Source organism: Scleropages formosus, chromosome 3 (assembly GCF_900964775.1).
Source record: "Scleropages formosus chromosome 3, fSclFor1.1, whole genome shotgun sequence".
Classification (NCBI taxonomy): domain Eukaryota; kingdom Metazoa; phylum Chordata; class Actinopteri; order Osteoglossiformes; family Osteoglossidae; genus Scleropages; species Scleropages formosus.
Genome location: NC_041808.1, coordinates 30351880 through 30378505, shown reverse-complemented (window position 1 = coordinate 30378505; position 26626 = coordinate 30351880). Strand labels below are relative to the sequence as shown.

Below are 26626 nucleotides of genomic sequence, written 5' to 3'. Positions count from 1 at the left end.
TTAAAGGAAAAACCAAGATAAGATAAAGATGATTTTTGGTGTATATTTTTTTTTTTTAAACAAAAAACACAGAACCACACTTCTACTTTTTTCTTCCTTACAGAGTAAAAGTTGATGTTTAAATACGTTGACCCAAACCTCCAATCTTTTATTGCTCTGGGGTTGATTCCTGTGCATCCACATTCTTCTCTTTGTTACTCAGATGTTGATGGACCTGTCTTGAATACAAATTTAAAATGTTTTCAAGTCACATTCCTGGCTTATACATGTACACTGTGAAGCCAACTGGAGATGCTGTTTTCCTTTGCTCCTTCTGATACTTTAACAGCACAGGATGTTCAGTACCACAAAACGCACACGGGTCCTTACCACAGAGTCACTGAGAGAATTTGCACAGACGGAGGGGTGTCGACTCTCATCTGGCCTCTCCACTCTGCACAGGCGTGAGAACCATGCCACGTACTCCTCTCGCACCTGTGTGGCAACAACCATAGGTAGCATTAATGTGTGAATTTTACATCAGCCAGAGGTTTGTGAGTTCAAATTCAGTGAGGCTGATGATAAACCCTTAAAAACACACATAAAGTTTAGTTGCTAAGTCTGAGCCCCCCCTAAAGTAACCCAGAATTTTATCAATTACATGGTTTGGCTGGACATTTTAATTACAGGCTACAGTAGCAGGGCCCTGCATGGAACTTTCACTGGAAACCTTCAGCTTAACATGACTATTACTGTATATGCAGGAGAATCTCCATCAAGCAGGAGGAACTACCTCCTTGTTGAACAAACAGTGGACGATGAAGATGAAGGTCCCTTGCTGCGAGTTGACAATGACAAAGAGGTACTGCAACAGAGTGCTGCTCTGGAAGAATCCCAGGATCCAAGCACAGCCCAGGATGATGGACTGGGCCAGGATTTTGAAAACAATCAGTCTGAAAGATAATTCCGAAAAACTAGGTTGGTATTTGACTAATCACTACGATCACAACTCACTCAGTCACACAAGAACACACCAAACACACACACACACACCTGGTATCCTTTGCCTGGGAAATACCACTCTTCATACTGCTTAGTGTTGGCTGTAGGGTCCAGAGAATTACACAGAACAGGACGCAATTAACCTGCACAAGTTGGATACAGCAAATATATTCAGTATGTACACATGTACAAGCTGAAAAATGTGTTTGTATGAATTGTGCACAATGAACAATCAAAAAGAATACTTACACAAAGAATAACACATACTGGACCTAAGAAACTCCATATGAAGCCCTTTTCAGTGTTCAGCCAGCACCTGATACAAACAGGGTACTTGTTGACATTCCGTGTGTTTGTGTGTAAAATATACATCATCTCCACAGCTTCGCATTTAATGCTGATGACCTTGAATATGTCCTTTATTTACCAACTTCAGGCCACTTTTAACTCTATTTATCATCTACACATTAAAAGCCAAATTGTCACGCCCCTGTCCGCATACTCCTCTTCTGCACCTGTCAGCAATCAGCAGCAGTAGACTATAAGAGGAACAGCCACATAGAGGGCAGATCGCTGAACCTCCTTGGATCCCGATCTCTCCTTCCTATCTGTGCTCTGTCTTGGTTACTCATTTCCTGATCCTTTCTCCTTTTCCCCTCGACACCTCCCTCGCCTCCCTGACCTTCTTCTCTCGTTTCCTGGATTCGGATTCCTGCGACACCCCCTTGGATAATGTTTGTGCCTCGAGTGAGAACCACACCTGTTTCTTTGACCATTCTCCTGTTTCACCCAAATAAACCGCACCTGCAATTGAGTCCAGACTCCTGTCCTGTGTCCTGGAGCAATGACACTAATAACACATGTCTGTGTTTATATTTTTAGAGATAAGATTCTGCAAAAATCTTCAGCTACATTGAAAATCTTATATTACAATGACTGTGAATAAAAATAATTCATCTGAACAAACAGCTATTTGATGAAGACTCTTGACAGTTTCATCCCAGAAGCATGTGTAACATTTCTAACCTTGTAATTAATTACTGAGACTCTAGAATATCAGACACAAACTGCATACAACATAAAAACTTTACAAGCATGTAGATTGATGGTGGCCTCAAAATCCTATTCCGACAGTGTAAATTTTACTTCACAAAAGACAGAAATTATAGAGAGCATAACAGTGAAGGAAATTATGTTAAAAATAACAAACTGGAAAATGTAAACCTTGTAACACAAATGTTAATCACAAGAGGAACAAGTGTACTAGATAGAGATGTAATGGAGCTGATCAAAACCACATCTGTGAAATGGATATTTAAGATTATAAATCCCTACAGATACGAATGCAGTTTTTCATGAAAATTAAAATGGAAAGAATATGCATGCAAATATCAGTTAAAAGATAAAAATAAATATCTGGTTTCAACTTTACAAAGGAGTAATTTTCTTTTTCAGCAATTCAGAAAACATTGTTTTATGCGCAAATTAAATATTAGTAAGAATTTAAGCATGCATTTATTTCAGTATGAGTATTTCCGCTTGAAAACTCAAAACAAGCAGCATGTATGTGAGCTTACAGAAATTGTCTTATGCTACACAAAAGACCACAATGACATACATGGTACGCAAGTCTTCCAAAGTAGGCTTAATGCATTTCAGTGCATAAACGATACGTGAATATACATGCAAATCATTGAATAGTGATTCAAATATAAAGGTGTATAGTAGTGCACATGTAGTTCTATACAATCACTCATTATCACAGTCTCTCTCAAGTGCAACACACCTTGCAACAGCAATGCATATACATATAAAATGAAGCTTACAATGAGCTGTATTGCTATGACTACTTTTTTCTCACATCAAACTCATATCTACCGAAAAAGCATTAATAATATTTGATGGATTTCAAATAAGCCAAAAATGTTACAAGTTCAATAACGTTAGAATTTGAACTTCGTGATATTCTTAGTACTAGATGCATCATAATCCAACAAACACTCCTCCGGTTTTTAATTTTGCGATGTTACAATTTTCTATATTTTAGACAAAGAAAGGACATTTCTTTTATCAACGTATAGACAAAAAAACCTCTTACTTTTCGGCACTTCCATAACCGGAAGGTAAGACTCTCGCCGAAACTCCCACCACAACTAGGGGAGTACCATAGCCTATGAGCAAAAGGTAACGCTTCTTCAGCCCCTCCTTCTGGATGGCCTGTACCTTGGTCAGACCCCTGACCAATAGGAAGAGCTGCAGTGTCTCCAGGAACATCCACACAAAGCTGGACAGGAACAGGAAGTGCAGCAGCCCAGCTATAGCAGAGCACACAAGCTGAGGAACAGCCAAAGGGAGATGATCAGTCAGACAATCAAACACTTAACATCTACATGCTGGGAAAAAGGGCAAACTGCGGTCTTTTTAATGAAAGGTTGTTAGAGGGATATTGATTTTGACCTGGATGGAAGACTCAGAGCCCTTACTGCATTATTTGTGCGATTCAGGCCCACCAGGAAGAGCAGGTAGGCCAGGAAGAGGGTGAGACTGAGGTGCAGACGAGCTGTATTGTTGACCTTTGGGTTCCAGGTGCAAAAGAGGAAGGTGAGGACAGCAAGACCAAGGAATGTCAGGCCAACACACATGCAGACCAGGTTGACCCACTCCAACAAAGGGTCCTCTTTTTGCACTGCCTGGTGGAAGACACAAAGATGGTGTGAAAGGCAACACACACACACACACACACACACACACACACACATTTTCAGAACCGCTTGCCCCATACGGGGTCACGGGGAACCGGAGCCTACCCGGCAACACAGGGCGTAAGGCCAGAGGGGGAGGGGACACACCCAGGACGGGACGCCAGTCCGTCGCAAGGCACCCCAAGCGGGCCTCAAACCCCAGACCCACCGGACAGCAGGACTGCGGTCCAACCCACTGCGCCACCACACCCCCGAGTGTGAAAGGCAACACTAATCACGTATCCACCTGCCCGGAAAAGAGGGCCGCACCTTCTCAGTCTGCAGGATGACAGCAAAGGTAGAGAGGTGGGTGCAGGTGCAGATGGTGCTGTTTCCATCTGAGACGATGGCCATGCAGCCCTCTGTGGACCAGCGCTTCACATCACCATTCTCTTCCCAGTACACACAAGTCACCAGTCCATCCTCTGAGGGCCCCTGACCAGAACAGATCATATGAGTTTAAGGATTAATGTCAATTGCAGTGAATTATAAACTTTAGACAAATATCTAATTAAAATGCTGTTTAGGATCACCAAAACCTCTGTTCCAACAACAGGAAGAAGACACAAGGTGGGTGTGATCCATTATATTTGTGTCCACAAGTTAGGCAGCCCATTGCAATAAAAGTGAAATCTACACTACCTTGTGGGGGAGGGTGAAGTTGACAGGCTCTGGAAGGCCTGTGTTATTTGTCCAAAGTAGGGTGGCAGAAACGACATCAGAGTACATCTGCGTGGCATTCTCGGATTTAAAGTACTGGGCACTCAGGAATGTGTCTAATCCAGTCAGGGACATGAACATCAGAGCTGCTGATCCTTGGAGATGAACAGAATAAAATGCAAAGGTTGCTCACCATTATCATCTTCATTTTAGATGTCCAGATTTTTTTTTTTTTTTATTTCTGTCCATAAACACCCACCACTGCTTTTATCTGCAACTGCTGAAAGGTTAATTGACACTGTGTTTTCCTTCACCGCAAGCAAATGAACTGCAGTCAGGTTCGAAGGTCTTTCTGGACCTATAGTTTGAATGTCAGCTTCTGAAAAGCACAGACACACACATTTCAGCAAGAAACATTACAGTTAAATAGAACTGCCCCAATTCCACTGCAGTCTTACCCAAAACAGGTGTCTTCATGGTCTTGTTGAACGGGGTTTGGGTGTGTGGTACAAAGGTGGACACGAGTTTCTCTGAGATCTTCAGCAGCACACTGCCTACTTCTGCACTTCCTCCACCCTCCCCACTGTTACTGACAACGTTGGCTGACATGTTCACAGTCATTTCCAAGATGTTGCTTACAGCCTTAGGGGTGAAGCGATGAAAATGATGATGAAAATGAGTGCACAGCTGTGATACTGATACAGCTGCTCACTGTATCTTACTAGTTACCAGTTAAGAAAAAAAAAAATCATGTGACAGAGACAGATCTACCACAATGATCTTGCTTGTATAAAAAGATCAGTGTTCTCTCATTGTATGAATTTTGAAATAAGTTTCGTTCATTTTTTTCATTTTGTTTCAGCAGTTTTTTCTTCACTTGTCTATTTTCAAAAATTTGTTGCAGAGCAAATATCCCCTGCATGTCCACATCCAGCCAGTAAAAGGCAGTAAGCAGTATCGAAGCAGTGTACGAGCATGCGACCTGATTAGTTCAACAGGCCTCAAGTATTTACAACTCCTCTCTGGAGATTGCGAACAATGTTGCAAAGAAAAGTTTGTGACAATGACATTTTCAGGAATTTTTTAGTTTTAATTTTAATGCAGCCCAAAGTTAATAAAAACTTTACAGCATACTTTATCATACTCATATTCAAGGCTTTTACAGAACCCCCCCAGAGAATGATCAGAGCTATACTTTCAGCGTTATGCTTTTATTGCTGCCTGAAAAGCAAAATGAAAGTGGCCAGATGCTGACGAACGTAGCACAAATTGTTTTGAGACGTTAAAAGTCTTGCAATGAACTGGTGTTCCACCCATGGTCCTCTCTGCCTTCAGCCCTACGTTTCTAGAATAGGATTCCAAACACAGAGAACTGTTGTGTTGGTACACAGCACTTGCTGGTATTTGCAGCACTGCTGTGTTCATGTCTTGGTGACACTATGCTATGGCACTTAGGTTTTTTCCCCACCTAAAATAATTGGAGATTGGCATTTATTATCCAAAAATTTGATATACATGCAGTCCCCGGGTTACAAACATTCGTAGAACCCATAGGTACGAACCACTCTCTTACTGACCCGGAAGTTAATTTTTTGTCACCCTTAAGTAACAATCACATGAACACTTCATAATTAAGCCTATTATATTAAAAATTTTAGTTACTGTACATACAATGGTTTGTAATAAGAAACTGAAAAGAAAAATGGGTGCTATTTTGTGACGCATATCAAAATATTGCTCGTCTACAGCGGTTCATAGGCTTGTTGGCACATGAGCCCGAGGTAGACAAAAACTTCCTTCTTTTCAGTCGGACAACATTGCTGCTCACAGTGTCTCGTGTGCTACTGTATTTGGCTTTAATTATTTTTTTTTTACCCTCCTAACTATGGCACCAAAGCATAAATGTGATACAAGTGATGGTGATGCATCAAAGAAAAGGAAAATGATCACGATTAAAATGAAAGTGGAAATAATAATGCGAAAGGGGAAATGCCAAAGGATTTTGGAAGAGCGAACATTGAAGTTTCTTTGATGTTTTCAACACGCACGCACACACACAATCTCTCTCTCACTTCTCAACCTCTTCCCATCTGTGGAATCTCATTCAACACAACCTCCCTCATGTTCTCAAATCTACCTCACTTTGTTCTTCCAAGTTCTGTCCCTCATCGTTCCCCAGTCTTGTTCCACATCTCTTTGATAACAACCACCCACCTTGTCCCCCGACCACAATTTCAGATCCACGCCTATGTTCAATTTGCAGATGGACTGACCATTTGCCCGTCCCCGACCACGAGAACACATCTAGTCCTTTTACTCTGAATAAAGGATCCAGCACTTGGGTTCAGCCTCCTTTATGTCCTCTGTTCATCATGACAGCAGTAACATTTACTATTATCTCTTTCTATGTCTCTCTTTATTATAAATACTGTAGTTACATGTATAATTATTATTATTGTTATTATTACTGTTATCATTATCATTACATTTTATTATTATTATTACTATTATTATTAGTAGTAGTAGTAGTAGTAGTAGTAGTAGTAGTAGTATTATATTGTTATATTAAAGGTAGTTTAGTGTGTCACGCCCACACCCAGTGGCTCAGCGACAGCACCTGTTGGCACGGCCCGGTATAAAGGCAGCGCCGTCACGGCAATGGGTGCAGAATCTGCAACGCCCATCCTTTGGCTTGTGCATTCAGCGTTTTGTTTTCACAGTACCCTATACCCTGTTCAACGCTCCTGCTTCCCTTGGCTTTTTGACTTTGGATTGTTTAACACCTCCCTGGGTCACTACGAGTACATGCCGTTTGGCCTATCCAACACGCCGTCAGTGTTCTAGGCGTTTGTTTACCATGGGTGGGGGACGTGGTTAACCACGGGGTCTTGGTGTATGTAATACGCCGAGGCGGCCAGGAAGGGGGGGCGGAGTCCGGGGTGAGCCAGCCGCAGCTGGGACTAATTACAACCTCTATTTCTTCCCCTGGACCCACCAGTGAGGGTGAGAGAGAGACGGAGGAGCAGAGAGAAACAGAGAGAAACCAGAGGCAGCCACAAGCGCAACCCCAATCCTGACCACCACCCCGTCCTTGCCCCCAAGCCCGTGGATGACGCAGTCGACCCCCAAACACTGCCCCGGTCAACCAGTTCCCGGTTCCCCCTTTCCCCCCCTTTTGTCTTCCCCTGCACTGCCCTAAATAAAAGGCGCCGATAGGCGAACACCTGACCTATTCTGCCTCCTCTGTTACAGTGTACCTTGATGATATTCTGATCTGTTCTTGCACAAGGGATCAGCATATACAACTAGTGAGCCAGGTTCTGTGGAGACTGCTAGATAACCGCCTCTACGTAAAAGGAAAGAAATGTCTATTCCATCGGAAGCAGGTCACCTTCCTCGGGTTCATCTTGAGGGGTGATGGAGTTGCTATGGACCCCAAGAAAGTCCAAGCAGTTCTGGACTGGCCTCGACCCACATCCGTGAAGTCCCTGCAGCGTTTTTTGGAATTTGCCAATTTCTACCTCAAGTTCATCAGAGATTTCAGCTCGGTGGCCACCCCCATTACGGCTCTGCTGCGGGGAAAGGGAACGAGACTGGGGTGGACAGGAGGCACACTGAAGGCCTTCCAGACCTTCAAGGAACAGTTCACGATGGTACTGATCCTACGACATCCAGACCCCTCGCTCCCATTCATGGTGGAGATAGATGCCTTGGAGGTAGAAGTCAGTGCAGTACTGTCCCAATGAGAGGGTACACCACCAAAGCTCCTCCCCTGTGCGTATTTCTCACGTAAGTTAACCCCAACAGAGCGTAACTATGACATCGGTAACCAGGAACTGTTGGCCATCAAGTTAGTTCTGGAAGAGTCGCGACACTGGTTGGAGTGCACCGAGCACCCTTTTCTCGTGCTCACGCAACAGCAGAACCTCGAGTACCTGCAGACTGCGCAGCATCTGAATCCACACCAGGCACGTTGGGCACTATTCTTTACCCGGTTCAGGTTCACCGTGTCGTATAGGCCAGGAATAAAGAACACCAAGGCCAACGCCCTGTCCCAAGTCTACAACAAAGATCCAGGCCCGAGGGTACCCAAACTCATCCTACCCGAATGGCTGGTGTTGGCACCTATCCGATGGCAGTTTCAGCAGGTGCTCCAGGGAGCCCAAGAAGGAGGTCCAGGGCCAGCGGACAAGCCGGCAGGTAAGAAGTATGCTCCTGACAGTCTTCAGCCATCTCTCCTTCAGTGGGTGTACGGCTCCCCAATGGTGGGACACCCAGGCTACCGATGGACCCTCTCCCTCCTCGAAGGGCGGTACTGGTGGCTGTCCATGTGGGAAGACATACAGGAGTACGTAGAGGCATGCAAGACGTGCACCCAGGCTCAGGCCTCAAACCAGAAGCCCGAGGGGTTCTTCAAGCCCCTACTAGTCCCGATGCGGCCCTGGTCCCGGATATCGATCGACTTCTTCATGGAACTCCCAGTCTCCCAAGGTAATACCATCATCCTCACTGTCCTGGATCAGTTTTCAAAGGTCTCTCAGCTAATCCCGTTACCGCAGCTTCTGTCCGACTTGGAGACAGTGGAAGCCTTGTTTCATAATGTATTCCGCCTCTGTGGTCTCCTGGAGGACATAGTGTCCAATAGAGGCCTGCAGTTCACGTCGCTGATGTGGAAGACATTCTGGAGAAAGTTGGGAGTGTTTGTGAGTTTGACATCCGGATACCACCCACAGGCCAATGAACAAGTGGAAAATCTACACCAAGACCTGGTTAGGTTCTTAAGGAACTACTGTGGCCAAAAACAACATCAATGGGCCTGGTTTCCTCCGTGGGCAGAATACACCCATAATTCTCTCCCACACACCTCTACCGGACTCACCCCGTTCCAATGTATCCTAGGTTATCAGCCTCCCCTATTCCCCTGGCCCCCCGAAATCACTGAAGTCCCAGCCATAGATGCCTGGTACCGGAACAGTGAAGAGACATAGCAAGTGGTGACTGCTCATCTGCACTGAAGTGTGCACCAATACAAGCAGCAGGCTGATCGTCACCGTCGCCCTGTCTCCTTCCGTCCTTGCCAGTGGGTCTGCTTATCCACCAGGGACCTGAAATTACAACTCCCATCCAAGAAGCTCATCCCGCAGTACATCGGCCTGTACAGGATCATCCAACAGATCAACCCTGTCACGTATCGATTGCACCTGCTGCTGAATCTCGAGGTCTGTCTTTCCTTCCACATCTCCCTCCTCAAACCATATACAGTGTCTTCCCTCCAGGTTCCTCGTGGACCAGCACCTCCCCCACCTGTGCAGGTGGATGAGGCTCCGGTATATGCGGATTGCAAACTCCTGGACTCCCCGTGCTGTCACGGTCGTCTATAGTACCTGGTGAATTGGGAAGGGTATGGCCCAGAGGAGCACTGTTTGGTGCCAGCAGCGGACGTCCTGGACCTCGACCTTGTGTTGGCCTTCCACAGGGACCACCCGGCTCTCCGGCACCAGAAGTGCCCGCCCAGGCCCAGAAAGGTGGCTGGAGCCACCCGTGGGGAAGGGGTACTGTCACGCCCACACCCACTGACTCAACGACAGCACCTGTTGCTGATTAGCACGGCCTGGTATAAAGGCAGTGCCATCACAGCAACAGGTGCGGAATCTACAATGCCCGTCCTTTGGCTTGTGCATTCAGCGTTTTGTTTTCCCAATACTCTATTCCCTGTTCAACACTCCTGCTTCTCCTGGTTTTTGACCTTGGATTGTTCACTGGTTTCTTGAGTATTGCTTTGCCCCTGAAACGACGTTCGCATCTCGGAAGATCCTCACCTGTCCCCGACCTCAGTCTCTGCTCCCGTGTTTTGGCACCAAAACAACAGCACCCCCACTTGGGTCCAAACCCTACCTCCCATCTCCTGTCCGCGACTGTTACAGTATGCACCTTTCTGGGGTACTGATTATTTTTGTAAATTGAGCGATACCAGTTAGTTATATAAGATCCAGAAACTGCTAGGGCTGGGACTGAGTGCCGCATTGTGCAATTGGATCCTGGATTTCCTCACCAACAGACCCCAGCGCGTGCGGATTGGCAGTAATACCTCTTCCCCACTGATCCTCAGCACTGGCACTCCACAGGGAAGTGTCCTGAGCCCAGTGCTATACTCCCTGTTCACACATGACTGTGTGCCCAGTCACAGCTCCAACACCATTATAAAGTTTGCTGACGATACCACCATTGTGGGTCTGATCACCAACAACGATGAGACAGCTTACAGAGAGGAGGTGAGGCTCCTGGCAGAGTGGTGCCAGAACAACAACCTGTCTCTAAATGTCAGTAAAACTAAGGAGCTGGTGATTGACTTCAGGAAAGAGGATACAGTTCAGGCACCCATCTACGTAGGAGGGGACATGGTAGAGAGGGTCAACATCTTCAAATTCCTCGGGGTCACCCTCACTGCCAAACTCACATGGACTGAGCACACAGCATCGACCATCAAAAAGGCCCATCAACGCCTCCACTTCCTCAGGCTTCTGAAGAAAGCCAGGATGTCCACTACAGTCCTCATCACTTTATACAGGTGTGCTGTGGAGTCTGTCCTCACAGGGTGTATTACATCCTGGGGTGGCAGCTGTTCCATACAGGACAGAAAAGCCCTACAGCAGGTGGTCAAAACAGCTCAGGAAATCATCGGCACACAGGTACCAGCAGTCAAGGACACCTACACCACACGCTGCCTCAGAAAGACGATGTGCATCATGAGAGATCACAGTTACCCTGCATGGGCACTTTTCTCTTCCCTGCCATCTGCAAAACTGCTTAGATCTATTCGAACCCACACAGCTAGGTACAGGAACAGTTTTTACCCCACTGCTGTAAGACTATACAACTCTAACCAATGTGCCACCTTTAGTAAGTAGAGTTGGACTGCTCCACCCAAGCACATTGGTAAATTACACTGTCACTTTAAGCATTCTCATTCTCTCGTTCTGAATTCTCTGACTGCTACCATTATTGTTACGACTGTTACCATTATTTATTGTTATTGCTGTTATTGCTGCTATTGTTATTTACTGTCATTGACACTGTTTTGTTTGTCATTGTTTTGCCTGTGCAGTATTTCTGTTATCCTTGCCCATAGTCTGTGGAGAAGCATTCAGGAAGATTTTCATGATACATATACATGGTACTTGTATCTATGACAATAAACAATAAACTTGAAACTTGGAACTTGAAGATATACAAAAAACAGCAGAAAAGTGCCAAACGCACCCGAAAAGTTTCAGCTTTTCTGTAACACAACCACACTATGCATACAATTACAGCTTAATGAAAATTGAATAAATAATAAGTTTTTTAGCATGGACAAACAGTTAAGAAAACTGAGTTAGGGACTGAGTGAGCAAGTGATCAGACCTACAGTTAATTTATTTAAAATTCATTACAGCTTTATCTGAGGTTTTACATAACTAAGGCATTGAATAGAATTTGTGTCATTACATTTTTATTGATCATGTTAACACACATTATTAAAGGACTTCTGGTTCCAAATCTGTTTGTGAGCAGAAGACCCAGAGTTCTGTCTTTTAGGGTAATATGGTGAAGCTTCTGCAGTGCATCTGTAGCTGGTTATTTATTCTCTCTCTCACCTCTAGAGGTAGACTTATGTTGGTGCTGTTCATAATGTCTTGCTGGATGCTGTTCAGCATGGACATCTGCAAAGCCTGGGCCTACAGACAATGAGGACAGGTAGAGCAGGTCAACAACATGCCCTGTTGTATTCCTGGTTATCCCTTTCTTACCACTCACTTTGCCATTAGTGACTGAACACTCACCTGTTGAGGCGTAAGTGAGTCAATTTGCGAGTTTAAACCTGTAAGTAACAAAACAGTGAGGAATGGGATGAAGATATTAGGGAAAATGAGAGAAGAACTGTAATTTTCAAAGAGTTTTGTAACACAGTCAATTTTTAATCACAGTTGCAACAATCAACACTGATGTCACACTTACTCATGCACACAGTTGTCCCAAACTGCCACTGAAGCCCAGTTGAAGAGAGAAAACCCCGTGAACAGTAGCACTGGTAACTGCCCACAGTGTTGGTACATACTGCATTGGCGCCACATGTGGCTGGGTTTTGGACACACTCATCAATGTCTACAAGAGATGTGAGAAAAAGTCCTCGTCAACTGATCCATATCCCATGTGAATTACAGTAGGAGCACACAAATGTCACAGAGTATGAAAATGCAGGATGAAGAACATATACACTTCACAACTCCCAAGCAACTAATAAATCAGGTCCTGGCTATTTAGTCTCACACAGAGCTGGAGAAACTCGGACCTTGGCAGGGGTTAGTGGCACTGGCCATGGATCCCGCTGGACTGACGGAGTATCCCACATAGCATGTACAAGTGTAGGACCCTACAGTATTTTCACAGACCGCCTCAGGACCACAGATACCTGGATCTGTTTCACACTCGTCAATATCTGCAGAGAGAAAGGAAGGCAAAACAGCAGAAAGTAGGGAGCACAACCCATGTAACAAGCTATAAACCAATCAAGAGTGAAAGAAGGGCTGGACATTCTCTAGCCATTCACTTTATCTTGGAATGACACTAGAGGTTTTGAAACAAAAGCCTTGATTAAGGCATCTCTCTCGACACATCCACTAAGGAAAAATACTCAGATTTCTATCCTGTATTTTTCAAAACACATACTGTACAATCCTGCCAACAACAACAATAGCAATAATAACCTTTATTTTTGGTAACTGGTCCCAAAAATGGACTGGTGTCCCATGCAGCACGTATCCTTCACTAGTCTTGAATTTAAAGTTTAAAATTTTCAAAGACAGATTTCTCCTTACCCTGGCAGCCGAATGAGTCAGGGGTGGGCAAGTATGTGTCAGGAGCCATATACCCCTGTTGGCAGAAGCAGGCCCCATTGACGCATTGCGACAGGGGACCACAGACTGTTTCATTGCAGACACTATGCTCTGCAGACAAGATAGAGCACACTCGGTCAGTCAAAAAGTCTACTTTAAGCCACATGAGCAGACGACATCTATTTCCCAGAGATATATTGTATTCTGAATACTCAGAAACCATTATCCATGGCACTATGTTAACAGTTGCCCAAGCCTCCCACTCCTCCTGAACCCCAGATGGTAACTACTGGGGTATATGTCTAATCAACTGGTCACAAACACTGAACAGCCTGCAGTTTTTTTGTGGAGTAACAATGCATCATACTCACTGATAGCAAAAGGACAGTAGCATATCAAATTAGGAATATTATACACGTAGTAGCCACCTGGACATGCCAGAACTTCTGTATTTGCAAAGGTGAGGTAAGAGCAGCTTCCTTGCCACATTCCACGGACATTTCCTGTTTTTATCCCCTCCCCCAGGTTTGGGTGAGAGAAGGTCAGATACAGGGGACAGTGCCCCCCACTGTGATACGAGGGAATACAGGTTTCTGACATGACGTCACCCCCAATCCCTGTGAAGCGTAACCACTGTCCTTTAAAACTGGACTCGCATTTTGGGAAACCAGGGAAGCGAGTAGAGTTGAAGCCAATGTTCCTCCATGGGTCTGACAACTCTTTGTAACTCACACAAGGGTCTACATGTGTCAGGTGAAACAGAAAGAAAACATGAATGAGGCAATGAACTCAGAGTTAAACAAGGACTTGTACTAGAAAATGTAAAGAAATTGGCAACAAAGAGCATTTGTCTTTAAGTTACATATTTTTCCTAGTTTCTTACATTGTATTAATTCTTTCCTTTTCACTTTCCAGTTCCATTTAAAGTTATTTTTGAAAACTATGTTCAATCTGTCTGTTTCATTGAACTGTGCTTTTCTCTGAATATTTATATTATCTAAATTATGAAAATTTCTGTGACTCTGAATCTGTTAATACAACAGTTTAGTAATGATAATTTGTTGATCTAATTACAAAAGTGCTTGCAGTTAATATTACTGTTCAGCTTAACATTGATGCCTCAATGACTGAATAAGCACATTTAACGCATTACGAAGTCAGGATGAAGTGTTGTGAGGTGGGGTGCAAATTGTGGACCTACATTTTCATCAGCTGTGGCAGATTTCAAAATGATAAAATGCTTTTCATTCTCTAAACTTTTTCACATTTTACAATTCTGCAATATTTTAAGTTTTTTATAGATGTAAAATCCATTTAACGTTAATATTCAATGATGCATACAATATCTCTAGCAGATCCCTTTTAAAGATATTACTTTTCAGAAAAGTAATTGTACCTATAATACCAGTTCTCTCAAAAAAACCAACCATCAAACTTCTGACATAAAAACATATTAACAAGAAAACTTTTTCCTTACCGATGCAGTATCCCAGGTGGAACAGGAAACCTGAAAGTTAGCAAAACAATAAGGTAAACAGAACTGTCCAGAGAGAAAGAAGAGAAATGACAGAAAGGATTCTGTTTCAAGTACTAAGCTGAAGCAGCAGAATGTACAGTCAGTGTTCCACTCCAGCCCAAATCAAAAAAGTGTAAAATTTGGAAAATGCAGAAATTTAATACAAACAATTGTGTTATTAAACAATTGCTACTTACCAAGTAAAAAAAGGAGGTGATAGGGATTCATGTGCACAGATCCTTTGTTACTGGACAAGAACAAGGCCAGCAGTAAACTGCTTAGTGAGACACTTTGAAACACCTGTTCATGTGAAGAATGTTGTGCAAAAGGTAATATTACTGTATTTGCATGTTTCGTGGTATCCTTCCTGACAAGAGCAAGGACAGCAGGGAATCATTTGAGTGCTGCCAGTTTCAAGGTCAACTGACAAGCAAAGTTTAGAAAATAGGCTCAGTCAAGGTCCTTTGGAGGTCACCCGGCAACTTCGTAGAGCCATTTCACATTTCTTTCTCAGTCCCTTCCAAAGAAGGGCAGTTGACATTATGAACAAGATCAATTAAGAGGCTCCTTTTTAAAATACATGAACTACTCTTGTGCCCATAATCTGCTGTGAATATCCTTGTTGTATGATGTGGAGGAGTGGTGAAGCTGTAGGCACAATGACATTGCCTTTGGGTTAGTCTTTAACAGATCTTTTATGGCGCTCTCAGGAAACCAAGCTGATGGACTCAAGTGTGGGAGCCTTATTCTGATAGGGAGCAGACAAAGAACATTGTCAGGGACAGGCAAGGGTCGGTCAATCTTCGTATGTTGTTCAGGGGATCACAGAAAAGCCAAAGTCTTGGTCACAGAGCAGAGGGTCGATGAGAAAGAAAAACCAAACAGTAGGAGCACAAGATGGGGAAACAGAGAAAGAGACTTCACTGAAGACCATTCTGAGCTGCAACTTCTCAATATAAGGCTCCAGAGTCACGTGTTTTTGAGCTGCCTCTTTATACCCTGCCTGCTGAATTGCTCACAGGTGCAGTTGTCAGGCATGCAGTCGGGGTGTGACAAGATCATCGTGCCCCTTGACCTTACTGATTTTTCACCAGTCCAGCTCAGTTAAAGACAATGGTCATATATCAGTATACTGTGTGTGTGTGTGTGTGTGTACACTAATTTCTTATTTTTCCTTTAAATGCAGGCTTCTGACCAAAAGGTTAATTTAATATCTTCATCACAGCAGACCAGTCACGTGGAGATTTGAGACAGTTAGAAAAATGCTCCAAAGTTGTCTCTACCCGCTCTTCTGTTATGTTTGTCCCAAGGCTGGTGCTTGATTTACACTAAAATGAACTATAAAAGGATTTCTGTGTTTGGACTCATCACCCACCCTTTAGGTTCACAATGGTACAAGAACACTAAAACCCACCCACACACATACACACACACACATACTGTCTGAAGCTGCCTTTCCCAAGTCACGGGGAACCGGAGCCTAACCCGGCAACACAGGGCGCAAGGCTGGAGGGAAGGGGACACACCCAGGATGGGACACCAGTCCATCACAAGGCACCCCAAGCAGGACTCAAACCCCAGACCCAACAGAGAGCAGGACCTGGCCAAGCCTGCTGTGCCACCACACCCTCCTGCACTAAAACCACCCATTAAAAAATTAAGAAAATTTATCTTTGTAAATCTCCAGAAATTGTGGACCATTGTAGGGCAGAGACAGCCACAGAGCAGGAATCAGGGAAAACACTGCAGTGGTACAGTAACAAAGGTTTTATTTAACTATTAAGCAAGTTCAAAAGACAACTCAAATCAGTGTCTTGAGTCCAGTGACCTTCGAAATACAAACCAATAGGGAAACCATCACCAGGTTCTCAGCTCAGCAGACCCTTCAAACACAGACTCCCGCCAGGTCCTCATCCCAGTTGCCTTTATGGTCCCTCGAATCAGCAAGTCTGTTATTTTTCTGCATGATTTTTTTTAAAAATTAGATGTTATGTTCTTGAGATATGTTTGGGACAATAAAACGCCTCAAACAAAACTTTAAAAACCTTCCAGAAAGATGGGAGAGGCCTTTTTACCAAATACAAGATTTTGTTAATGGGCTACAGCAATTAAATTAACAGTTGCCTCCAAGGTAGGCTGGAAACTCTGTAGGTCAGTGTGTGTCCTACAATCTTAAATTTTTCAGAAATTTCATAAAACTGCAATTTATAAATTATCATGGTGAATGTCAAGACATGTGGATAGAACCAAGAGCAGTTTATTGGATGCTGCAACCAAGAAGCTCTTGCAGGATGGAGCAGTGCTGAGGTAGGGAACAATGCATTGTAGGGTGCTGGAGCAGAGACCAGGTTCTGTACAGGGATAAGGATGAGCAAGGTCTGTTTTCATTAGTGGGGTTTAATTCCGAAATTCTGTCAAGGGACAGACCAAATTGTGGTCAAGGTCAGAGGCGAGGGTCAAGTCCATTGTCCGAGGAAGAGCAGGTGTCAGGTTCAAATCGTTATCTGAATCAGAGTCAACGGACTGAGCCAAGCTCAAGCATATGGTTTGCTGAAAGGTTTTGGGACTGGAAAAGATCAGAAGGGAGAGATATATTCTTTAACCACAATCTTTCTGCAGTTGTTGGACTTCATTTATTCCACTTCCTTGATTATGCAGAGGGGGCATAGTGGTGCAATGGGTTGGACCAGGTCCTGCTCTCCAGTGGGTCTGGGGTTCGAGTCCCGCTTGGAGTGCCTTGCAGCGGACTGGCATCCTGTCCTGGGTGTGTCCCCTCCCCCTCTGGCCTTACACTCTGTGTTGTCAGGTAGGCTCCGTGACCCCGTGTGGGACAAGCGGTTCAGAAAGTGTGTGTGTGAGTAAGATTATGTGCATGTGAGGTGGATGGATCTTCTATGTTTGATTGTCTGGAGGCATAACACAGATTAATACATTTAAATGTCTTATAAAGTTGTGTCTGCCCTCCTGTGAATTGGAAAAAAAAAATGCACTTTAACATACAATTAGGTTTAAGGAAATTTAATTACATGACATGTAATTATGAAAGTAACATATGAAAATAACATTTTCATAGCAAGACCAACAAGAGGTTTTCCAGATATTCCAGAATTCACTGGGGTTTTTCAAGTGGAGGTAATTTAAACATTTCAGCCATTCACATTTTTACAGAGGGAACATCAGGTGTAGACCACAGCATTAAAATACATTTCTTTGCCAAATATATAAGAGCAGTTAGTCTACATACCATAATATCATAAAGAAAGGAGTTAGGGTTGTGATTTAACAAGAGAAGAGTTGGGGAGAAATCACGTTTTTGTCAAAGGTTTTTTGGACGGTAGCATGAACTCTAGTCAAGGCAGTTGGTATCTTATTCATTCTGTCGTCTCCGTGCCGTCTAATGCTTGAGCTGATAGCAAAAGAACTCCACTTGACTTTTTGTGCTGCTGCTTTGGGGGCTGCCTCCAGAGTCAGTACTTTACTCTTCAGCTCTCTTTGGACTGTTATATGCCAGGCCTCTTTGGTTCTCCTACAATTTTTTTTTTCCCCAGGGGTGTCCAACGTAGTGCTACTCTGGGTAAAGAGCTTGGTCGCATATGGCTAAGAGTGTCACTGCTATGGTACCCATCCCTGTCCCGTTCCTGATGTCTTTGTTGGAAATGGTGTTTGGCCAGAAGATCTTGAGGATACACCACAGGGACTTGGTCTAGAATACCACAAGTTTCCACACAATAGTGGCCGTGGTCTTCCTGCCATACGGGAGGATGCTTAGGATGCTGATCTTGAAGATTCTGATAATGACTCTGATAATAATGAGAAAAGTAGATTAATCAATTTAGAGGATTCAGTCTCATTAATCTGTTTTACTGAGTCTTTTAAAACTCCACAATAGTGTCCAATCTCTCTCTCTCTCTCTCACACACACACACACACACACACACACACACACTTTCTGAACTGCTTGTCCCATATGGGGTCACAGGGAACCAGAGCCTACCCGGCAACACAGGGCGTAAGGCCGGAAGGGGAGGGGGGACACACCCAGGACAGGACGCCAGTCCGTCGCAAGGCATCCCAAGTGGGACTCGAACCCCAGATCCACCGGAGAGCAGAACCTGGTCCAACCCACTGCGCCCCCTTAGTGTCCAATCTGAACAACAAATCAATTCCAAGTTTTTATGAAGCAAAAACCAAGATAAGCTAAAGATTGTTCAATAAAAATAAACACAAAAAATAAAGAACACAGAACTACATTTCTACTTTTTTCTTCCTTTGAGTACAAGTTGATGTTTAAACATGTTGACTCAAATGTCCAGTCTTTCTTTACTGCTTTGGAGTTGATTCCTGTGCATCCACATTCTTCTCTTTGTCACTCAGGTGTTGATTGACCTGTCTTGAATACAAATTTGAATTGTTTTCAAGTCACATTCCTGGCTTATACATGTACACTGTGAAGCCAACTGGAGATGCTGTTTCTCTTTGCTCCCTCTGATACTTTAACAGCACAGGATGTTCAGTACCACAAAACGCACACGGGTCCTTACCACAGAGTCACTGACAGAATTTGCACAGACGGAGGGGTGTCGACTCATCTGGCCTCTCCACTCTGCACAGGCGTGAGAACCATGCCACCTGCTTCTCTCGCACCTGTGTGTCAACAACCATAGGTAGCATTAAACTGTGCATTCTACATCATCCAGAGGGTTGTGAGTTCAAATTCAGTGAGGCTGATGATAAACCCTTAAAAACACATAAAATTTAGTTGCTAAGTCTGAGCTCCCCCCAAAAGCAACCCACAATTTTACCAATTACTGTAATTAGGCTGGAAATTTTAATTAGAGGTTACAGTAGCAGAGCCCTGCATGGAACTTGCACTGTAAATCTTCAGTTTAACATGACTTACTGTATATGCAGGAGAATCTCCATCAAGTAGGAGGAGCTACCTCCTTGCTGAACGAACAGTGGATGGTGAAGATGAAGGTCCCTTGCTGCGAATTGAAAATGACAAAGCGGTACTGCAACAGAGTGCTGCTCTGGAAGAATCCCAGGATCCAAGCACAGCCAAAGATGATGGACTGGACCAGGATTTTGAAAACAATCAGTCTGAAAGATAATTCTGGAAAACTAGTTTAGTATGTGGCCGGTCACTGTGGTCACTACTCATTTAGTTGCACGAGAACACACCAAATACATACACACACTTGGTATCCTTTGCCTGGGAAAAGCCACTCTTCATACTGCTTAGTGTTGGCTGTAGGGTCCAGAGAATTACACAGAACAGGACGCAGTTAACCTGCACAAGTTGGACACAGCAGATATGTTCAGTATTTACAAATGTATACATTGAACATTTCTGTAAACAGTGAGTTATAAATCTCTAGTAGGGATACTTACACAAAGAATGACACATACTGGACCTAAGAAACTCTACATGAAGCCCTTTTCAGTGTTCAGCCAGCACCTGAAACAAACAGGATACTTTTTGAAATTCCTTGTGTTTGTGTGTAAAATATACATCATCGCCACAGCTCCGCATTTAATGCTGCTGACCTCGTTCGTATATGTCTTATTTATCGGCTTCAGGCCTTTATCTACTTTATCATCTACACAATAAAAGCTTAATAGAACATATCTGTCTGTATATTTTTAGGGGTAAGATTCTGCAAAAATCTTGAGCTTCATTGAAAAACCTATATAATGACTGTAAATAAAAATAATTCTTCAGAAGAAACTGAGGAATCTTGACAGTTTCATCCCAGAAACGTGTAACATTCCCACCCTTTATTATTTATCACTGAGACTCTGGAATACCAGACACAAGCTGTATACACCGTAAACACTTTAAAATCATATAAAATGATGGTGGTCTCACAATCCTATTCCGTTTCCATGCATTTTGCAGTCAACCAAAGGCAGTACATTCACACACGTTCTCTGAACCGCTTGTCCCCTATGGGGTCACGGAGCCTACCCAGCAACACAGGGTGGAAGGCCGGAGAAGGAGGGGACACACCCAGGACAGGACGCCAGTCCGACACAAGGCACCCCAAGCGGGACTCGAACCCCAGACCCACTGGAAAGCAGGACCTTGGTCCAACCGACTGCACACTGCTCCACTGCGCCCCCCGCACACTACATTCAAACAGTGTTAATTTTACTTCACAACAGACAGAAGTGACAGAAAGCAGAAAAGTGAAGGAAATACCATTAAAAATCATAAACTGAAAAATGTAAGTAATTTAAAAGCCTTGTATCACAAATGTTACACGAGAGGAACAAGTGTACTAGATGCATCATAATCCAACAAATACTTCTCTGGCTTTTAATGCTGCATTTTCATAATTTTGTATGTATATTTAAAACAAAGAAAGGACATTTCTTTTATCAACGTATAGACAAAAAAAAAAAACCTCTTACTTTTCGGCACTTCCATAACCGGAAGGTAAGACTCTCGCCGAAACTCCCACCACAACTAGGGGAGTACCATAGCCTATGAGCAAAAGGTAACGCTTCTTCAGCCCCTCCTTCTGGATGGCCTGTACCTTGGTCAGACCCCTGACCAATAGGAAGAGCTGCAGTGTCTCCAGGAGCATCCACACAAAGCTGGACAGGAACAGAAAGTGCAGCAGCCCAGCTATAGCAGAGCACACAAGCTGAGGAACAGCCAAAGGGAGATGATCAGTCAGACAATCAAACACTTAACATCTACATGCTGGGAAAAAGGGCAAACTGCTGTCTTTTTAATGAAAGTTTGTTAGAGGGATATTGATTTTGACCTGGATGGAAGACTCAGAGCCCTTACTGCATTATTTGTGCGATTCAGGCCCACCAGGAAGAGCAGGTAGGCCAGGAAGAGGGTGAGACTGAGGTGGAGACGAGCTGTATTGTTGACCTTTGGGTTCCAGGTGCAAAAGAGGAAGGTGAGGACAGCAAGACCAAGGAATGTCAGGCCAACACACATGCAGACCAGGTTGACCCACTCCAACAAAGGGTCCTCTTTTTGCACTGCCTGGTGGAAGACACAAAGATGGTGTGAAAGGCAACACTAATCACGTATCCACCTGCCCGGGAAAGAGGGCCGCACCTTCTCAGTCTGCAGGATGACAGCAAAGGTAGAGAGGTGGGTGCAGGTGCAGATGGTGCTGTTTCCATCCGAGACGATGGCCATGCAGCCCTCTGTGGACCAGCGCTTCACATCACCACTCTCTTCCCAGTACACACAAGTCACCAGTCCCTGACCAGAACAGATCATGTGAGTTTAAGGATTAATGTCAATTGCAGTGAATTATCAAGTCAGACAGCCCATTGCAATAAAAGTGAAATCAACACTACCTTGTGGTGGAGAGTGAAGTTGACAGGCTCTGGAAGGCCTGTGTTATTTGTCCAAAGTAGGGTGGCAGAAACGACATCAGAGTACATCTGCGTGGCATTCTCGGATTTAAAGTACTGGGCACTCAGGAATGTATCTAATCCAGTCAGGGACATGAACATCAGAGCTGCTGATCCTTGGAGATGAACAGAATAAAATGCAAAGGTTGCTCACCATTATCATCTTCATTTTAGATGTCCAGATTTTTTTTTTTTTCTTTTTTTTCCATTTTTTTCCATTTCTGTCCATAAACACCCACCATTGCTTTTATCTGCAACTGCTGAAAGGTTAATTGACACTATGTTTTCCTTCACCGCAAGCAAATGAACTGCAGTCAGGTTCGAAGGTCTTTCTGGACCTATAGCCTGAATGTCAGCTTCTGCAAAGCACAGACACACACATTTCAGTACGAAACATTACAGTTAAATAGAACTGCCCCAATTCCACTGCAGTCTTACCCAAAACAGGTGTCTTCATGATCTTGTTGTCCTGGGTCTTGGTGTTTGGTGCAAAGGTGGACACGAGTTTCTCTGAGATCTTCAGCAGCACACTGCCTACTTCTGCACTTCCACCACCCTCCCCACTGTTACTGACAATGTTGGCTGACATTTTCACAGCCATTTCCAAGAAGAAGATGTTGCTTACAGCCTTAGGGGTGAAGCGATGAAAATGATATGAAAATAAGTGCACAGCTGCTGTGATACTCTGATTCAGCTGCTCAGTGTAGCAGACCCACCCGAGTCACGGAGTGAGACTTGACTGATGATGGTTTAGTTGATTTATTGAAACTAACTTGACAACCTCCACCAACGTAAGAGCTAGTGTAAAAAAATAAAAAAAAAAATAAAAAGCACAAATATTTAGCATTTAGCTTCCGATCAGTCCTTCGGCAATATTAATTATCAGAGTACGTCGTTAACAACAGCCGTAACATGATGATAAACCATCTCATTTCCATGGACAAAACAAGTACAATTACATGGGGGGGAACATTTACAGCAATATACATGTACAAACCTTGGCTTGTGCCTCTTCGGAGAGCTGCGAATCCTTATATTAAACAAATTATTTAGTTCTTGCAGCACGCAGCTAACCACAAGCTGGGATAAGTTATATCTGCGCGCCAACCGCATTAACTAACTCGTCAATCTAGGCGCAGGGCTCTTGGGAATACAAGACCGTGTCAAAATAAAAGCCCCCTTATAATGACCGTATGCCATTGCAATTATATGACAAAATAAAAGTACAAACACAAAAGGAAAAATTTAGCAAAGCAAAGGTATTCACAAAGGAAGACAAGTTTTAAACATCTTGGGTCCTTTACACACTGTATCTTACCAGTTAAGGAAAAAAAAAAATCATGTGACAGAGACAGATCTACCACAATGAATCGATCTTGCTTGTATAAAAAGATCACTGTTCTCTCATGTATGAATTTTGAAATAAGTTTCTTTCATTTAGTTTCAGCAGTATTTTCTTCACTTGTCTATTTTCAAAAATTTGTTGCACAGCAAATATCCCCTACATGTCCACATCCAGCCAGTAAAAGGCAGTAAGCAGTATCAAAGCAGTGTACGAGCATGCGACCTGATAATTCAACAGGGCTCTAATTATTTACAGCTAGTATTTTTGAGGAACGTTGTAAACAAAAGTTTGAGGCAATGACATTTTCAGGTGTCACGTCCACACTCATACCGCAATCCACAGTACGTGATGCCAATCAAGCACCTGACGGCAATCAGAACACTTGACTTTCAACGAACCTCCTCAGCCTCTATGCACTGGCGGAATCTCACCGAGACAACCGTCCCTCTCAACACCTACAACCTTCGCCTGTTCGTCCCCATCCCCTGTTCTTCGTTGTCTAGCTTCTGACCACTCGCCTCATCTGCTGACTTCTTCCATGGATCCTCGCTCCCACTTTGACCGCTGTTTGATCGACTTTTCGCTCATCCCCAACAAAAAGAACTTGTTTAATCCCTCAGTTCTGACTAAATGATCCTGCACTGAGGTCCAGCCTTCCCTTTGTCTTCTGTTCCGCATGACATCAGGTAATTTAATTTAATTTTAATTATAATCTAGCCCAAAGTTCATAAAAACTTAAGAGCATACTTTATCATACTCATATCCAAGGCTTTTACAGAACCTCTCCAGAGAATGCTCAGAGCTATACTTTCAGCGTTATGCTTTTATTGCTGCCTGAAAAGCAAAATGAAAGTGGCCAGATGCTGACGAATGTAGTACAAATTGTTTTGAGATGTTAAAAGTCTTGCAATGAACTGGTGTTCCACCCATGGTGCTCTCTGCATGGTGCCCTACGTTTCCAGAATAGGATTCCAAACACAGAGAACTGTTGTGCTGGTACACAGCACTTGCTGGTATTTGCAGCACTGCTGTGTTTATGTCTTATATGCCTTTAAACCTGTAAGTAATAAACCAGTGAGGAATGGGATCAAAATAGAATGGAAAAGGAGAGAAGGACTGTGATTTTCTAAGAGTTTTAGATAAATTTATCAAAAAAAGTAGGGGGGCGCGGTGGCGTAGTGGGTTGGGGCGGGTCCAGAGTTCGAGTCCCGCTTGGGGTGCCTTGCGACGGACTGGCGTCCCGTCCTGGGTGTATCCCCTCCCCCTCTGGCCTTACGCCCTGTGTTGCCGGGTGGGGTCGTGGGGAACCGGAGCCTATGTGGGACACGCGGTTCAGAAAATGTGTGTGTGTTAAATTCGACAAATTTTTAATAACAGTTGCACAAATCAACATTAATGTCAAACTTACTCATGCACACAGTTGTCCCAAACTGCCACTGAAACCCAGTAGAGGAGAGAAAACCCAGTGAACAGTAGCACTGATAAGTGCCCACAGTGTTAGGACATACTGTATTGGCATCACATATGGCTGGGTTTTGGACACACTCATCAATGTCTACAAGAGATGTGAGAAAAAGTCCTAGTCAACTGATCCATATCCCATGTGAATTACAGTAGGAGCACACAAATGTCACAGAGTATGAAAATGCAGGATGAAGAACATATACACTTCAAAACTCCCAAGCAACTAATACATCAGGTTCTGGGTACTTATTCTCACACAGAACTGGAGAAACTCGGACCTTGGCAGGGGTTAGTTGCACTGGCCATGAATCCCGCTGGACTGACGGAGTATCCCACATAGCATGTACAAGTGTAGGACCCTACAGTATTTTCACAGACCGCCTCAGGACCACAGATACCTGGATCTGTTTCACACTCGTAGATATCTGCAGAAAGAAAGGAAGGCAAAACAGCAGAAAATAGAGAGCACAATATATGTAACAAACTATAAAGCAATCAAGAGTGAAAGAAGGGCTGGACATTCTCCAGCCTTTCACTATATCTCGGAATGACACTAGAGGTTTTGAAACAAATGCCTTAATTAAGGCATCTCTGTCGACACATCCACTAAGGAAAAATACTCAGATTTCTATCCTGTATTTTTCAAAACACACACACACACACACACACACTTTCAGAACCGCTTGTCCCCTACGGGGTCACGGAGCCTACCTGGCAACACAGGGCGTAAGGCCGGAGGGGGAGGGGACACACCCAGGACGGGATGCCAGTCCGCCGCAAGGCACCCCAAGCAGGACTCGAACCCCAGACCCACCGGAGAGCAGGACTGCAGTCCAACCCACTGCGCCACCGCACCCCCCGCCCTTTTCAAAACACATACTGTACAATCCTGCCAACAACAACAACAGCAATAATAACCTTTATTTCTGGTAACTGGTCCCAAAAACGGACTGGTGTCCCATCCAGCACGTATCCTTCACTAGTCTTGAATTTAAAGTTTAAAATTTTCAAAGGCAGATTCCTGCTTACCCTGGCAGCCAAATGAGTCGGGGTGGGCAAGTATGTGTCAGGAGCCATAAACCCCTGTTGGCAAAAGCACGCCCCATTGAAGCATTGGGATAGCGGACCACAGACTGTTTCATTGCAGACACTATGCTCTGCAGACAAGATAGAAAGCACTCGGTCAGTCAACAGGTCTACAGTAGGCCACATGAGTTGATGGCATCTATTTCCCAGACAGATATAGTCTCAATACTCAGAAACCATTATCCATGGCACTATGTAAACAGCTGCTCAACCCTCCCACTCCTCCTGACCCCCAGATGATAAGTACTAGTGTATATGTTGTCTGAGTAGTTTTGTGTTTCGATTAGGACTCTCAGCCCTCGACTCCTTAAATAGCGTAGAAGTCGTTGGTCCTGCTCATTGTGCATTATATTTTGCATTGGAGGTCCATCGCTGCAGTTTGTCGTGTTTCGGGTAAGTTTATTTGTTGCTACTTCTTTATTCTGATGCACATTCTTCTCGTGTAGTTGTGCTGATAAATAGAAGCAATCAGATGTGTGTTTATCTAGTTGTCGGTTGTATTTATTTATTTATTTATTTTATTTATTTATTTATTTGTTTATTTATTTCATAGTATTTGCGGTTTGGTAGG

At 43.9% G+C, this 26626-nt stretch overlaps 2 protein-coding genes and 1 long non-coding RNA gene across 3 annotated transcripts; all 3 read right to left on the bottom strand.

Annotated features, from left to right (window-relative positions):
• Nucleotides 1-321: 321 nt before the first annotated feature.
• On the bottom strand, nucleotides 322-15836 carry LOC108925937 (adhesion G protein-coupled receptor E2-like). Its single transcript, XM_029250400.1, has 21 exons — nucleotides 15794-15836; nucleotides 14736-14765; nucleotides 13753-13998; nucleotides 13241-13369; nucleotides 12381-12527; nucleotides 12206-12243; nucleotides 12020-12100; nucleotides 9767-9937; nucleotides 8666-8704; nucleotides 8374-8442; nucleotides 7904-7954; nucleotides 4841-5024; nucleotides 4642-4761; nucleotides 4362-4537; nucleotides 3993-4157; nucleotides 3465-3671; nucleotides 3080-3315; nucleotides 1231-1297; nucleotides 1033-1124; nucleotides 773-932; nucleotides 322-474 (listed from the first exon to the last, which is right to left on the bottom strand). The coding sequence occupies exons 1-21, from the start codon at nucleotides 15834-15836 to the stop codon at nucleotides 322-324; spliced, it is 2604 nt and encodes an 867-aa protein (XP_029106233.1).
• A 3051-nt stretch (nucleotides 15837-18887) lies between these two features.
• Nucleotides 18888-19400, bottom strand: LOC108925944 (uncharacterized). The gene is made up of 3 exons (XR_001965444.2): nucleotides 19316-19400; nucleotides 19099-19164; nucleotides 18888-18921 (listed from the first exon to the last, which is right to left on the bottom strand). It is a non-coding gene; the product is annotated as an uncharacterized LOC108925944 (long non-coding RNA).
• A 1433-nt stretch (nucleotides 19401-20833) lies between these two features.
• On the bottom strand, nucleotides 20834-22950 carry LOC108925943 (adhesion G protein-coupled receptor E3-like; the record flags this gene model as incomplete). Its single annotated transcript, XM_018738316.2, has 8 exons — nucleotides 22877-22950; nucleotides 22599-22788; nucleotides 22400-22519; nucleotides 22104-22276; nucleotides 21856-22005; nucleotides 21574-21780; nucleotides 21189-21424; nucleotides 20834-20903 (listed from the first exon to the last, which is right to left on the bottom strand). Coding segments are annotated over exons 2-8 (1119 nt in total), but the record flags the coding sequence as incomplete, so codon positions are not given.
• Between the last annotated feature and the right edge of the window lie 3676 nt (nucleotides 22951-26626).